Source organism: Lontra canadensis, unplaced genomic scaffold (genome assembly GCF_010015895.1).
Source record: "Lontra canadensis isolate GAN:19392208 unplaced genomic scaffold, GSC_riverotter_1.0 scaffold27, whole genome shotgun sequence".
Taxonomy (NCBI): Eukaryota; Metazoa; Chordata; class Mammalia; order Carnivora; family Mustelidae; genus Lontra; species Lontra canadensis.
This window is the reverse complement of record NW_022631021.1, coordinates 1,616,196-1,632,759: the sequence shown is the minus strand read 5'-3', so window position 1 is coordinate 1,632,759 and position 16,564 is coordinate 1,616,196. Positions and strand designations below refer to the sequence as shown.

General features: G+C 49.5%; 1 protein-coding gene across 1 annotated transcript; it reads left to right on the top strand.

Annotated features, from left to right (window-relative positions):
- Nucleotides 1-1,877: 1,877 nt before the first annotated feature.
- Nucleotides 1,878-8,738, top strand: LOC116871760. The gene is given in 6 exon segments (XM_032864578.1): nucleotides 1,878-1,947; nucleotides 2,460-2,462; nucleotides 3,861-3,971; nucleotides 3,974-4,006; nucleotides 7,111-7,797; nucleotides 8,596-8,738. Coding segments are annotated over 6 exon segments (1,047 nt in total).
- Nucleotides 8,739-16,564: the final 7,826 nt, after the last annotated feature.

The following is a 16,564-nucleotide window of genomic DNA, read 5'->3' as shown; positions in this document are numbered from 1 at the left end:
TGTCTTGAAGAAGGAAAGGAACTTGCTTGTGGCCTACACCAAGGGGGGACCTCACTAGGGAGTCTGCAGGCCCCAAACCCTGGGCCCCAGTTCCCCCCACACAGTCTGGAAGACCACCACAGGGTGAGGGTGGCAGGGTGATCCTACAGTAATGCCCAACAGGCGTATCTTTCAGAGACTCTGCCTTATTCATATCTGGCACACAGTAGAATATCAAAAGCTGTATTGAGAATGAATGGAAGAATCAGCCCATTCAAAGTGAAAAAAACCTTTCCGGAACACTTGTGCGTGCCATGGGCCAGTCATTATTATGAGGGTTTTACATATACAACTCCCTTAGTTCTGGTGAGAGGTCTCTGAGTCAGTGCTATGATTATGCCCAATTTAGGGATGAGGAACCTGAGGTACAGAGAGGTTAAGTAACTTGCTGAAGGTTGCACAGTGGCTAAGGGGCAGAGCTGGGTTGAAGAAGTGAGCGGACCCTGGTTCTAGAGGCTATGTTCTCGGCTCCAAGTCTGTGCAGTGTCTCTGAGTTGAAAGGCCTTGCTTCTTAAAGGCAATGGTCTGTATTTCACACTGTCCCCCTCACTCACATCATGAGGACATGTCTACAGATCAAACTGGGTCTCCCTCTGCACATCCTACACGAGGGTATCTGGAATATTCTCCACCCTCTTCCCTGCCCCTCCCCTGCCTCTAGCCTTGAGACACTGCAGGAGGAAGAGGGAAGAGGCTATGAGCCTGGGGCGGGGTGGGGGGCAGCTCCAGGAGTTTGGGACCTTTGAGGTTGGTGGTGTCAGGGAAGGGCATCCTGATTCTGAAGCTGGGTTGAGGTTCTGGGGGCTGGAGTTCAGGCCCTGGGTGCAGGCAAGACAGAATTGTCCAGGAGACTCAGGGCTTCCTTCTAGGATGAGGATCACAGTCCCCAGGACAAGGACAGAGCTGAGTGTGGCAGAGGTGAACCCAGAAAGGTGGGGGTACCAGGGAAATGGTCTTGCCCAAGTGGATATAATCCCACGAGGGCACGAGCTGGCCACTCAGGCTGTGGCTCTGGATGCTTCTTAAGCAATGGTCAGGAAGTGACTCAGGCCTCAGTCCGATGACAGTGCCCCCCCCCACCCCTGCCCCTCAGGCCTCAGCTGACCCGTGTTTACTCAGTAGCCAGGTGGCCGTGGTCTCGGGAGAGAAATACTTTGGAGGAACTGAGGCTGCCTGGCTACTCACACATGGGAGAGGACGCACAGTGGGTCACTGAGGCCCTAGGCTCTTCTTCTCTTTCAGCTCCAGTCTCCTCTGCACTTCTCCCAGATACTGGCTCAAAGTTGTCATGTTGGTTTCTGCCCTATCAAGGCTGAATCAAGGAGGTTAGGAAACCCACTTTGGAAGGGGACCCGAGCTGCCACCCTGACTCCGTGCTCCCAGCTGTGTGACCCCGGGCAAAGCTGCTGCCCCTCTCTGTAGAGGTCTCAGCGTCCCCATTGTGAAGTGAGAGTGATAGCATGGCAAATATATCTGAAGAATCCTGGGAGTATATCATCCGGAGCAAGGCTGATCTGGATTAGATGCTGTCGGGAAGTAGAGGTGATTCTATGGTTGGGGATCATAAATCTTACCTAGAAGGAGAGCCAACCAGAAAGAGGCAAGAGCTGTAATTGGTAGAGAAGCAGCCTTTCCTCAGATTAGCTACACGAGGGATGTTTGGTCATTTCTGTGGTCTGGATGGTACTACTGCTTTATCTGTTTTCAGGCATGATTATGGAGCGGTCTTGTTTTTGTCTTGACCCAGCACGGTCACAGATGGCCTTGTCTGTGCTCAGAGGAGTCCAGCAGGAGAGAGCTGTGCCGGGCCCGCTGTGAGCACCACCAAGGCCTGGCTGATGGAACCAGGCATCTCCCGGATGTTAGGGCTGCTCTGCTCTGTCCAGATGGAGAGACCAAGGCCCAGAGGTATTAAGTAATTGGCCCAAAGTCACACATGACCAAGAAGCTGGTGGATGTGGTCTTCCAGAGGCTGTGCATTCAACTACCAAGTAGCCCAACACCCAGCCAGCCCCTGAGAAGAGGCTGTTGTACTGTTGTCCCCCTAGTGACGCCAAGGTGGGGGGCAAGGGCTTGGGTTTGGGGGGGGATTAATGACTCTCAACAAAGATAAAAGCCTCACAGGACAATGAGGCTGGCTGCCCATGTCCTCCATCCTGGCCACCTGGACTCCATCTTGCCTCAGGAATCCAGCCACGCCTCAAACACCACAGGCCTCTCTGTCCCAAATACAGGGCCAGCCACTCAAATCCTCACCACAATTGGCCAAGAGACCTCTACAAAATGAGAAACCGTGATGGGTCTGGGGTCCCACCAGGACGAAACAGCTAGGGAGCCCCCAAGAACTCGGGCTCCAGCTCTGAGAGTTTCCCTGCTCCTAAGGGGCTTTCAGAACTCCACAAAACAATCAAAATCAAGAGGAGGTGCGGGGGGGTGGGGAGGAGGGGTAGGGAAATGCAGAGGGAAAGCCGCACATGTGCCTTGTTGACTTAGCTAGCCCTGGGCAAGTTAGCCTGCCTGAGCCTCAGTTTCCTCATCTGTAAACCAGGAGTGGCAATAATACCCACCTCATGGGACATCACGAGGACTGAGAGAGATGGCTGGAGAGGCATGTAATTCAGTGGCCGGCACATGGGAGATGCTGTCCAGATGTTCTTCCCCTCCCCCCCAGTGTTGTCCAGCTTTGCCTCCCAGCGCCAGACACCCCCGCCACTGCTCTGCCCCAGCACCCCCTCCCCTTGTTCCCAATCCTGCCCCAGAAGCTGCTTCCTGGGCGGCTCCCACTCACATCCAACTCTGTTATCAAGCTTTTAAAAATTTTTTGAAATTTTCATTTAACTTCCACTTAGTTAACATAGATTATAATATTAGTTGCAGGTGTGCAATAGTGTGATTCATCACGTCCACACACCACCTGGTACTCATCACGACACACGTGCCCTCCTGAATCCCCATCACCTGTTTCACCCATCCCCCACCCCCTCCCCTCTGGTCATCATCCGTGTGTCCTCTGTAGTCAAGAGTCTGTTTCGGGGTTTGCCCCCCTCTCCCCAGTCTCTCTTTACCCCAGCCCACAGACTCATTCAGTCAATGTGAATGTGACCCATTCGGTGTTTACTGAGGGTTTACTGAGTGCCCTGGACTGACCCAGGGGCCAGGGATGTGACTGAAATGTAACAGATAAAGATGCCCCCTGCTGCACCCCCGCGTGGAGCTGACATTCTAACTGTGGAGGCAGATGGAAAACCAGTGAACAAATACATAGCCTTAGGCTGAGCCACACAAAATTGCTGCTATTTGACCATTTCAGATGATTCGAGCAAATGTCATGTCAGGCAGTGTTAAGCCCTGGGAAGAAAATCCCGCTGAGTAAGGCTGTGAAGAAGGACTGGGAGAGCTCTTTTAGACAGGTTGTCAGGGAAGGTCTGTCTGGGGAGGCCCTATGTGAGCAATATCTCACTGCACAGGGCAGTGAGCCAAGCAGATCTCCAGGGCAGGAGCAGGTGTCTGCCTTCCCAACTTTTCCACTGAGTTCTGGGCCTGCCCACCAACCCACCCAGCCCCACCTCCCTCCCCACCCCACCACCCCTCCCAGCCCCTCCCACCCCCTTCCCCAGCCTGTCCCTCACTTCAAGCTGGCTCTGCTCAGTCCCTCAAGGGACCAGCTCACCACACCTGGGGCCAGGTCAGTGGCCTAGGGGCCTGGGCCATCTTCCCCAGCACCTCTTCCCCTTCTAGGGGGCTGAGGCTGGACAACAGCCTTGGGGCCTGAGCGGAACATCCATCCCAAGACCAGAGAATCTGGCTCCCTCTTCTCACAGGTGCCCCTCCACAATATGAGCTTTTCTCTCTCTGCCCTCCTGGTCTACTCGCTGCCCTCAGTTTGAGCACCCCCTGGTGGAGGACCGAATTGGGGACAGCTCTGCGGGAGCAACCCCTCCCAGCCAACCTTCTTGGGACCCAGAAGGTAAACTTCGCCTACTCACATCAAACACAGTTCTCTTCCTTGCTCCGCCTCCCACTGCACCCCAACACCCACTTCTCTCTGCCCAGCCTTCGTGAGACGGGCCCCTTGACCAAGTCCAAGTCCTGTGAGGATGTGGTCTGTGGTTGGTCTGGAGATATTCCCGTGATGGGGCAAACTCTGCTCCATTTGATCTGCTTTGTCCTCTGTGGCATTCATTATAATTGTAGTTTTTTTTTTTTTTAATATTTACTTATTTGACAGCAAGAGAGGGAGCACAAGTAGGGGTAGTGGGAGAGGGAGAAGCAGGCTCCCCACTGAGCAGGAAGCCCAATGCAGGCCTCCATCCCAGGACCCTGGGATCATGACCTGAGCTGAAGGCAGATGCTTAACGATGGAGCCACCCAGGCTCCTTAGTAACTGTGATGAATCGGCACTGTCCTCCATGAAATGTCTGCCTCCACCACTGGATAAATGACTCGGTGAGGGCGAAGGCAGTGTCTTGGTCACCACCAAGTGCCCAGCACTGTGGCTGGCCCACAGGAAGTGCTAAATAAATAGTGAATGAATGAATCAAAGATCTTCGTCTCTTGTTGGTTCAAGAGGCAATGAGAGAATGAGTTTTGAAGACCCAGAAGGTGGAATGGAGGAAGCGACAGCTGGGGAGTCATGCTTGAAGTCGGGTCCATTGTGAGGTGTTTGGGACAAGTGGTCCCTGTTGGGTTGGACATGCTCTATCCTGAAGGGTGTTTGGCTTCGCACTGTTACTTCACTGCTCTCTGAACCAGGGCCTATGGGGGTGCCCCCCGTGTGGCCCTCCAGCTCCCATGTGTGGTGGTAAAGGACTTTTAATTAAGAACCAAGGGACATAGGGGGCGCCTGGGTGGCTCAGTTGGTTAAGCTACTGTCTTTGGCTCAGGTCACGATCCTGGAGTCCCAGGATTGAATCTCACATTTGGGCTCTCTGCTCAGTGGGGAGTCTGCTTCTCCCTCTGACCTCTCCCCACTCATGCTCTCACGTTCTCATTCTCTCTCTCTCTCAACTAAATAAGTAAAAAAAAAAAAAAAAAAAACCAGGACACACAACTCAAATTTGGGGACCTCTTCTTCCTTCACCAAGAATTTGCACCAAACTTCCATGGTAAAGCAAGCCCCTCCCTGCCTTTCCTGCTCCCACTGACACTGCAGGTAAGCCAGACCCTCTACCCTTTGGAATTGCCCTTCCTTCCTGATCTTGAAAGTTCAGCTCCAAACCCACCTCTTCAAGGAAGTGTTCCAGAGTGACCTCCAGACCCGCTTACCTCTGTACCCCAGTACCTACCCTCCCGACCCCACAACCCTGGCTGTTCCCCCACCGCACACACATCCAGGCTTTGTGACAACTGTAGAGTCGTTGGATACACTCTGGGGAGCAGGTGGAGAGTAACGAGGACAGGGAGGAAGAGCTGGGTTTGAATCTCCGGCCGACACTTACAGGCGGTGTGACCTTGAGTAGGTGAACGCATGTCTCTGAGCTTCCTCATCAGTGAGGTGGGGGAATGACACCCACACAGCCAGGGCGAACAGCAGGATTTAATGAGACCCTGGAGGCATGGGTGCTCCCTCACATCCTTCAGGATTGCTCACCTGTCACCTCCTCTGAGTGTCCTCCCTGACCCCATCGCCAGCCACGCCCCACCTGCTTCTCCTGGCCTCATTTTCCTTTAAGACCTTATATATCTCTCAGTGCACCTGTTGATCAGCTATCTGCCTGCCCCCACCAGATCATCTGGTCTGCAGGAAGAGTGGCTTCGACTACTTTGTTCATTGCTGAATCCGAAGTACCTAGAACAGTGCCCCCGCCAACACACACACACAGTGACTGGCCAGGAGTGGGGGCTCTCAGCAGAAGCCACTGTTATTACTGTGCTTCTCTGTCCTCTTGGTTTGCAGCTGATAGGTGGCTCACTCACCTTCCGGCCTAGGGCCATCCCAGCTCAATGACCTGCCAAAGCTTGGGACAAGGTCAGTGTCCTGCCTGGGGTCCTGCGTGCCCTGCCCTGGGCGGAGGAGGCTGTGCACCCCAGAGGGCATCTCAACAAGCTGCCTTTCCAGGCCAGAGGCCACTGGGGCTGCCCGTTCTGCCTTTCTGATATAAAGCTCCAAGGCCAGGACACATGAATCATTCCCAGGAGCCCCACAACCCTTGTCAGGGCCAAAGGAAGCCAGATGAGACTAGCAGGACTGCCTGCCATGGCAGAAGTTTGGGCTCTGATCCCAGCTCTGCTTCACATTTCCTGTGTGACCTAAGGTAAGTCACTCTGCCTCTCTGGGTACTTCGGTTTTCTATTTTGTGTATTTAACAAATATTCATAGAGCATTAATTTGTGGCCAAAAATTGTTCTAAGAGCTTTACACACATGTAACTCATTTCATCCTCTTAGGAATCCTATGAGATGAGTTCATAATACCCTCCATTTTTCATATGACAAACCTGAGGCACAGAGAGGCAAAGTGACTTGCCCAAGGTCACACAGCTCGCAAGGGTCAGAGCCGCAATTCAGGCCCTGGCAGTCTCAACTGCAGTTGGTGCTGGTAACCACTATGCTCACCTGCTCTGCACAGTGTCCCTGGGGGTCCAGCCTTTGCCTTTTTGAGCAATCTGAATTCCTCCTGATGGTGCCCCCGTTATTTGGCCACACATTTATCTTCTTAAATGTTCTATTTAGTTTCCCTAAACGCCTGAGTGGCTCAGTGGGTTAAGCCTCTGCCTTCAGCTCAGGTCATGATTTCGGGGTCCTGGGATTGAGCCCTGCATCACATCAGGCTCTCTGTTCAGCAGGGAGCCTGCTCCCCATCCTCTCTCTCTCTGCCTGCCTCTCTGCCTACTTATGATCTCTGTCTGTCAAATAAATAAATAAATAAATAAATAAATAAGTAAAATTAAAAAAAAAAAAAAGACTCTCCCTTCCCATGCTTCTCCACATCTAATCACAGGATCATCCTTATTTCTAGAAGGAAACAGTCAGTGGTGTCTTGGAAAACTGGCATTAGGTGGGGTGGGGGTGGGATCGGGAGTCCCAGTACGTAGCACTTAGTGATTTCCGTGGTGTGAATACTTCCGCCAGGCCAAATTCAAGCTATCAACTTGATGTCATTGAACATGGAGTTGAGAAGAGAGACACAAAGTCAGCTGTCAAGAGCCACAGCGAGTGGGCTCCGGGGCTGTCGGCCTAGGCAGAGACGTGACAAGAGGGATCCATGGGATACTGGGTACAATCCAGTAGCAGGGCCTATGGGCCCTGGGCACGGTGCTTCTCCCTGCCTCACAGGCCTTCCAGGATCTCCATTCGTTCACACTTCCATGCTCCTGCTGGGCAGCTGGCCAGAAGCTCAGGGCAGGTGTGACTACAGCCCAGCTGTGACTGCTCTTCTTGGTCAGGGCAGCCTTTCCACCTTGGTGCTCCCTGCCCCTGTGAGCTCCCTTTTGCCTCCAGGGAAAAAGTTTAGACTTCTTAGCCTGTTGGACAAGGCTTGCCCCCAACCCGGCGCTGCCTTCTTTTCTTGCCAGTCAGATCCTCCGCAGTGTCGATGCCCAGATGACCTCCATTCTAACTATCTCACAAACATGCCTTACTCAGCCCTGGCACCACACCTTTGCATGAGCTGTTGCCTTTCTGGAATGCCATTCCTCTGCTTTTCCAAGGATGGGGAGGACCCTTGTGCCTCCAGGACTGGCTCAGGAGCCCTTCCTGGGGCCAGCTGTGCCCGGCTGCTCCTGCCCAACTGGCCCCCTTCCCCCTCTGACTTGAATTGTTGGTTAACATTCAAATGAAATGAAACTGACTTTCTTGAGGCTATGAATGTCTTATCTCTCTCTGTCCTCTGAATGACTTAGCAACGTGTCATAAAGCCTTAACCCATGCGAACGAATTTTAGGATGAAGCACCTAGTGAGACATTAAAGACACATGGACACATGTCACTCAAGAAACTCATACCCTGGGCGCCTGGGTGGCTCAGTGGGTTAAAGCCTCTGCCTTCGGCTCAGGTCATGGTCCCAGGGTCCTGGGATCCAGGCCCGCATCGGGCTCTCTGCTCAGCATGGAGCCTGCTTCCCCTCTCTCTCTGCCTGCCTCTCTGCCTACTTGTGATCTCAATCTGTGTCAAATGGATAAATGAAATTAAAAAAAAAAAAAAAGAAAGAAACTCATACCCTAGTGAAGGAGGCAGAAAGAAGAAATGACAACTGTCACCTGCGGGTGGGAATGTAAATTGGTACAAGCTTTTAGGAGAGCCGTGTTAACATGTTATCACAATAGTGAAAATGTGCACCTTGTTTATCCTGAGAATTCCACAGCTATCAATGTAGTCGACATGAAACAGACAAGGGCCCTTACACTCATCACTACTGTTCCTCATCTATATCAATAAAGAGACTTCTCCAGCATCGTGAGAAGAACGTAAAAGGGAAAAAAAAAAATGCCTGGAATGATTGTTCCAGATTTGCTGAGTGGGTGTGCATTATTCCCATATGTGATTTTTACTTGTGCTATGTATGTATCTGTAAAAATATCAAACCGGATCAGTCTGCAACGTCCTTTTTCACTCAAGATTGCTGTCGGGATCTGCCCATGTTGATTCGAGCTCGCTCGAGACTTCTCAACATCAGCACCAGCGACACTCGGGGCCTGCTAATTATGGGGGCGGGGGCTGTCCTGTGTATCATAGCAGCAGCCCTGGCCTCTACCCATTAGATGCTCACCCCTTGCCCCCAAGTCGTGACAACCAAAAATGCCTCCAGACATTGCCACTTGTTCCTGGGATGCAGATAGAACCTGGGGGGAGGCAGAGTCCTAGATCATGTGTCCTCACTGCTGGGTAGGATTTTGTTACAGGGATACGCTTCAGCTATCTTCCTATCCGCCTACTGACGGACTTTGAGATTTGCTCCAGTTTTTCTTTTCAAGTTTTTTTTTTTTTTTTAAGCGAGCTCGACACCCAGTGTGGGGCTCGATCTCAACCCTGAGATCAAGATGTCACGCACATGTCACCGATGGAGCCAGCCAACCGCCCAAGTGTCTTTCCATTACGAATAATTCTGAGTGAAAAGTCCCCTGTATTGATTTCCTTGAGCCCAGTGGTAAAGTTTCTCCAGAACAATTACCTACAAGTAAAACATGATGTCATAAGGTGTTTATGACGTCTTCTAACGAATGGAAGTTTTATGGCCGCTGCATGATCCAATTCGTTAGCCTTTTCCTTGAGGGTTTCTGGCTTTTGTGACATGCTTCAAAAGCCCTTCCCCTTTTCAACCTTTGTTTCGCATGGAAGTGATCCTGGCTAAAGGAGGAAGGTAACCGTCTATTTGTCTCAATGCCATTTATTGACACAGACTGAATAATCTGCAACCATTTTTATAGAAGTCATGTATTTTTTTTTTAAAGATTTTATTTATTTGTCAGAGAGAGAGAGACAGCGCGGGCGAGCACAGGCAGACAGAGCGGCAGGCAGAGGCAGAGGGAGAAGCAGGCTTCCTGCCAAGCTAGGAGCCTGATGTGGGACTCGATCCCAGGACACTGGGATCATGACCTGGGCCAAAGGCAGCTGCTTAACCAACTGAGCCACCCAGGCGTCCCAGAAGTCATGTATTTTTACAGATTGAGAAAATCTAGAGCTTAAAGCACCCTGTCAAGAACTATTATTTGTGGGGAGTGGGATAATGGAGGTTACCTAGCTCCACTGAAAATGTTTTCAATAACCAACACGTTCCGTGTCATGGAAGAATAAGAGCAGTTAGAGAAAGTAATGTGGTCAGTGCTTTGATGCCGGCAAGCTTGGTGCGGGTTACAAACACCTGCAGTGGGGGGTGCCTGGGGCACTCAGTGTGTGAAGAGTCTGCCTTCGGTTGGTCCTGGGATCGAGTCCCGCTCCCCTGGGGAGTCTGCTTCTCCCTCTCCCTTTGCGCTTCTCCCTGCTCATGCTCTCTCTGTCTCTCTCTCAAATAAATAAATAAAGTCTTAAATTAAAAAAAGAAAAAAGAAAAACAAAACACCAGCAGTGGGCACCTGAGTGGCGGCCGGGGAGAGGCTCGGTGGGGTGGGTGCAGGTGGGGTTTTTCTAGCTGGGGAGCGGGTGGGGCTTTTCAGTCACAGAATAGCCTCCGATGGGAACACACCACCACAAGCATTTGTCAGCGGCCATGATCAGAGAGTCACGGCCATGTCATCCCTGAACAATGGCCGAGGGGAAACGGCTCTTCGGGTAATGGCAGCAGGGGATGACTTGACATCTCCCAACCAGAAGCAGATGACTACGCTGGCAGCCCTGCAAGGGAGGCCAGCTGATCAGGTCACGGACACCCAAGCCTAGGACTCCCGTGACAAAATCCCACTGTTTGTCAGCTGGGTGCCAGGAAGGAGGACCAAAGGCATCCCTGGCCCAGAAATGGCCCCCAGCAATGAGCACTCAGAGGTCCTGTCCTAGGGGTGCCAGGGAAATAGTACGCTGTTTGCAACCATTTTCCCCATTAAGAACATCAACTCCAAGAGGGCAGGAATCTTTTATTTTTTTCCCATGTTCCCAGTGCCTGACACACAGAGGTTACCCAACAGGTGCATGTGGAATGGCAAGACATCATAATGACTTCCATTTTCCCCTTCTTTTCCCCTGATATTTTCATTCTCAAGTAGCAGATGGATGGGGAAATGGTAGGAATTACCTGGATCACGGCCAACAGCCACCATCACTAATCTTTTGATTCTTGTTCCAAGTCATTAAAGTGCTGGGCATCCAACTCAAACGACATAGCAAGAGGCAGCCAAGAGAATCAGGATCCAATGGTTCTAACACTTGTCGCTTCTTAAACCAGAAATTTCCACACAGCACTGATTCTTTGGGCAGATATTTGGTCCGTATTTGGTCTCTTTCTTTAGATGGCCTTTGCTTTTTAAGATCGTTGATTATAAAAACAGGAAATAGAGGACAAGATGGTGTGCGAGTGATTAAAAGAGGAGAGTCATTTACTACTGACTCAGCCGCCGGGGGTTGGCTGCCCACTGTGTGCCGGGTACCAGGAACACGGTCCTGAACAAGACAGTCTGTGCCCTTGAGAACATACAGTCCTAAACTGACAGGTACTGAGTGATGTATGCCCAGGGTTTACACGCCTCAGCTCAGATAATCCCCACAACAACACTATGAGGTAGATTCAGAAAGATTTAAGTAATTTGTTCAAGATTGGACCCCTCCCTGGGAGCTGGAGGGGCTAGGACTTGGACCCACTCAGACTGTTTCCAGGGCCTTTGTCCTTAACGTTTGTATGTTTCTCCTCTGGAGCAGGTGAGACAAACCCCAGGCAATGACAAAACAGTGATGACAAAGCGCAGATGGCGTCACCATCAATCAGTGCAGACAAGAACAACAGCACACACAAGGGACCTCTCATCCAAGCTTGGGGTGGGCAGGGAAGGCTTACAGAGGGAGTGACAGGGATCCGTAGCCTGGAGAGTGAGGAGGAGGCAGGGGCTCCTGCATAGAGGAATGCCATGCATAAGACCAGAAGAGAGAAGGCTGAAGCCCACCATGGCCTTCTGCATGCAGAGCATGGCCCTAGAGAGCGAGAGGCACTGATGGGGGTAAAGGTAGCTGCTGCTGCTCCCCCTCAGCCCCACTTCCCTCCAGAGGGCTGGGGGTGCATCTCCAGTCCAGGTAAGCAAGAAGGTGTGGCGCTGTGGACATTGGTGTCCTTTTTGCTCCTCTCCTCTTTGGTCCAAAAAAGCTGGCAAGTCTTTGGAGGAAACTATGCACACTGAACACATTTTTTCTACTGTCAATGCTGTAAAACTGTGGAGCTAGGAGTCCCTCAATGTCGACTCCAGGATGGTCGGTGGATTCTGGCCTCAGGTGTTCTGTGACTCTGGATGAGAACTTGAGACATGACTTGTAGATCATACAGTAGGGGTTCAATAAAATAACTACTTTTTAGTAGGGAAGGAGGGAAAGAAGGGGAAGGAGAGGGAGAAGAGGAAAGCAGACCTGTCCTTCAGCGTGGAAGTCTCACTCCACAGCCCCTCAAGCCAGGCCTGTCTATGTCAGCAGTTCCCTGAGAGTGAACTTGGGAAGTCTTGGAGTCATGTACGATTGTCGCCATGACTGGGGCTTCTGATAATTCTCACACAGGAGGCGTAACGCAGAGTGAGATTCTCAGCAAGAATTGCTTCGTGTAACAAAATACACCCTGCTGGACATTCATGGAAGTGGAAAACCCTATTTATAGTTATCTGAACCTAGACTGTAATTTGATTTTAAAGATTTTTATTTATTTATTTATTTATTTATTAGAGAAAGCACGCCACAAGCAAGCAGAGTGACAGGCAAAGGCAGAGAGAGAAGCAGGCTCCCCACTGAGCAGGGGGCCCGACGTGGGACTTGATCCCAGGACCCTCTCAGATCATGACCTGAGCCGAAGGCAGACATCCAACCAACTGAGCCACCCAGGAGCCAAGAGTTGAGAGCTTTATCAGAGTTCTTTGTCAAGGGGCTAAGCTACATTTTTTTTTTTACCTTTTGACACGCAGAAGTGGTGGTGTATATAGATTTTCTTCACTGCAAAACTGGATCTAAGGTTACTTCCTCACTTAACTTCTTAGAGACTTCTAAATAAAGCACATTCTCTGAACTGAATGAATCAAGAAGGTCGGGAGTATAACAGTGTCCCTCTGGCTATGCGTACTCAGACCACAGCCTCTGGCCTCAATAATGGGAATTTTCCAGAAACTACACTGGAGTTAGGCCCTGGACTATCTCGTCCTGGGAGCTGTCCTCCCACGTGATTTCAGGTCACCCAATAGGGAGGACACTCCCACACTGACTCTGATAGAACCACCTCAACACCCAAGGTCAGCTCAAGTGGCAAACTAACCAGGGCCTCAAGTGTCCCCAACATGCAGGGCACAGAGAGGGTTGTTATTTCATTTAACCTTTACAATCACTTGAAAACTGAAAACTATGATCCCAGTGTCACATGCCTGACGAAAGCTGGAGTCAGGATTGAACCTGGGATTTCCGGCTCCAAAACCCCGTATTCTTTCCACGGTAACCCATCACCTGCCTAAGAAAATCCTGCAGCTATACCCCAGTTGAAATAAATGTTCTGACTGTGGCAATGGCCAACATGCTTCTGAACAAAGAATAACTTTATCCACTCGACACCCACATCCTTTTTCTTTTTTTGAAAAATGGGAGAGCCTCAATCCAGTAATCAAGCATACTTTTTTCCTGAACTGACATCTTCCTTTTCTCTAAAAAAGATATACCCTAGTCTTCAAAAAGGCCTTTCCCACATCTTTGAGTGAGAACAGGTTAGTAGGTGTTAACCTTCGATTATTACTTCAAGAAAAGAGTCTTCTTTATTCTGCAAGACTAGAGGTGTACCAGCTTTATTATTTATTTTTTTTAAGATTTTATTTATTTATTTGACAAACAGAGATCACAAGTAGGCAGAGAGGCAGGCAGAGAGAGAGAGGAGAAAGCAGGCTCCCCAAGGAGAGGAGAGCCTGATGTGGGGCTCGATCCCAGGACCTGGGATCACGACCTGAGCCGAAGGCAGAGGCTTTAACCCACTGAGCCACCCAGGCGCCCCCCCCCCAGCTTTATTATTTAAACATACACACACACACACACACACACACACACACACACACATTTTTCAAAAAGTAAGCTCTAGGCCCAATGTGGCACTTGAACTCACGACCCCGAGATAATAGTCAACTGCTCTACTGACCAAGCCTGTGGGACACTGTGAGAGGTGTCAGCTTTAGACCAGTGGTTCTCAACCAGGGGTGATTTTGCCCCAGGGGACAGTTGGCAATATGTGGAGACATTTTTGGCTGTCAGAGCTGGGAGAAGGGAGCGTGTATGCCGCAGTTATCTTGGGAGTAGAAGTCAGGGATGCTGCTTAACCACCTACAACATACAGGTCAGCCTCCACAAGTACCAGTCCGAATCAAGATGTCGAGTGCCAAAAGTTGAAAAATCTGGCATCAGATCCATTAAATACACTCTTCTGTTGGGGAAGAAACTGCCAGGCGCTTCCAGCTGGGGAGGAGACTCGTGCTACGATGGAGTGGTGGTGTTCTGCTTGTCAGAGGCCCAACAGCTGGGTGCAACTCCTTCCCAGCAAGTGTTCTTCCATCTGAGGAAGTTGGGCTCTGACCCAGGCAAAACTGAAATTGGGGAATGGTTCCCCAGGTCACATACACCAAAAAAACCCCCAAAAACCTTTCTCATCAGAAAATTTTTTAAAAGTTTGCGGATTCCAAAACAAATTATTCAGAGTTTCATAATAAAAACATAACAAATTGCACAAAGTTAGAGCCTCCTATAATCCCACTACCCAGAGATGGTTGCTGAGTTTTGTGTGTGTTCCTCTAGGCTCTTCCTAGCCGTATCTTTCTATCCGTAAAAAGGGAGGACAACAGGGACAGCTGGGTGGCTCAGTTATTAACTGTCTGCCTTTGGCTCAGGTCATGATCTCAGGGTCCTGGGATCGAGCCCCGCATGGGGCTCCCTGCTCAGTGGGGAGCCTGCTTCTCCCTCTGCCTGCCGCTCCCCCTGCTTGTGCTCTCTTGCTCTGTCAAATAAATAAATAAAATCTTAAAATGTAAAACAAAGAAAAAAGAGAGAGACTTTTTTCTCTCTGCCACTTTCCTTCTAATGTATCTTGTGCATGTATCCATACCTAGATAAACGGTGTTTCACTGTAAGATAACCATGAAGTCCTCATTGACAGATACATGGGTTACTTCCAATATTTTGCTATTAATAAAGAACAAGACCTTGGAGTGCCTGGGTGGCAAAGTTGGTTAATAAACCAACTCTTGATTTTGACTCAGGTCATGATCTCAGGGTCGTGGAGTTGACCCCCGTGTCGGGCTCTGTGCTTAGCACTTGAGTCTGCTTGTTCCTCTCCCTCTGCCCCTCTCTCTCTCTAATAAATAAATAAAGTCTTTTTTTAAAAAGACCCTGAATAACCTTTTACTTTTTCATTTGTACACTTGTGATGCCTCTAAGTCCTGAGAAGTATAAATGCTAATTTCAAAGTATATGTATATTAAAACGTATCTGTATCATAAAATAAAAAAGATCTTCATTTGCGTGTTGGCCAAGTCCTTGTAGCTATCAGATTGTACAGAGAAGCGAAAGTTGTCACACACAAACATTCACTAATGAGTGGACTACTTATAACATTAGTCCCTCCTTGCTTCATAAGTATCAGAACCTGAAGTGTCCATCTTACCCATTCTAATCTTCTGTTTGTCTCTAACTATAAGCATATGACCAATGACAGGTTAATTGCAATAACTGCAAATCTTGCAAAAGATGGTAGATTTGATAAACTTGACAAATAATGCTAGAAAGCTGTTCAGATCTAAAAAATGTGGCTCTGGCAGACTCAGACCAGACAACAATAAAAAGGGAAAGGTGATAAAGTGATCACCAATAGATACTTATAAAAAAGAATAGTGTGGTTCGGATGGTTGGGCGTCTGCCTTCGGCTCCAGTCGTGACCTCCAGGTCCTGGGATTGAGCTCCATGTAGGGCTCCTGGCTCAATGGGGAGTCTGCTTCTCCCTCTCCTTCTGCCTCTCCTCCTGCTCGTGCTCTCTCTGTCTGTCTCAAATGAATGAGTAATATCTTTTTTTTAAAAAGAACAATATGAGTATTAAAGATTGAGGCCCTTAGGAAAACTGAGTAAGACCTCAAATATTTTTGCAAAATTTTCCTCTATGATTATGCCACAAAAATCGGAATGGGAAGGATACTGCTGCCAGAGAAACGGTGTCCCTTGAGAAACACTTCATTTGTTCTTTGTTCATTACAAAAGTGTATCTGAAATTAGGAATATGCTCTTATGCTTTTGTTCAGTTTTCATGACAGTCCCAATCAGACTTCTTCTCTCCTCCAATCCCCAGCACACACCATGCAATTCTGGTCCCCATTTTAAGTGGATTCACTTTAGGTGAGCTTTTTCTGGTGTCAATTCTCCTTAAGCTAATAAGCACGGCCTCCACCCAGAAGCCCAGGAGGAAGGCTGTGTCACAGCACTCATGCCTGGTATGTGAAGCAAAATATTTCCTACAACTGTCTGATCCTTACAGGGGCTGATACACCACATGTGACAAGTGGGTCCCTTTTCTTTTACCCTCTTAGGAAGCTAATGAGGACAGGATGAAGAAAAGAGTCTGTGCTTAGTTTGCCTTGTGCCATTATTCCCAGCTGCCAGCCTGGGCCCAGAAACCACAGGACAAAACACCCAGCTGCGCGCTCTTGATATCCTCATAGGCGAGGCCTCACAATCCATCCCGGGTCACCGGTTAGCATTCCTAGGCAGAGAAAGGAAGCACACCACCACAGGCCCTGAAAACAGCCATGAGACCTTGCAGCTCTTTAATCCTATGGTACATAGTAGTTTTGAAGAAAATTGTCAAGGACCGTAAGATAAAAGAGTCATAAAACACATTTGGTTCGAAGTCTATAAACAATGTATATATATATATATATATATATATGTACACATACAA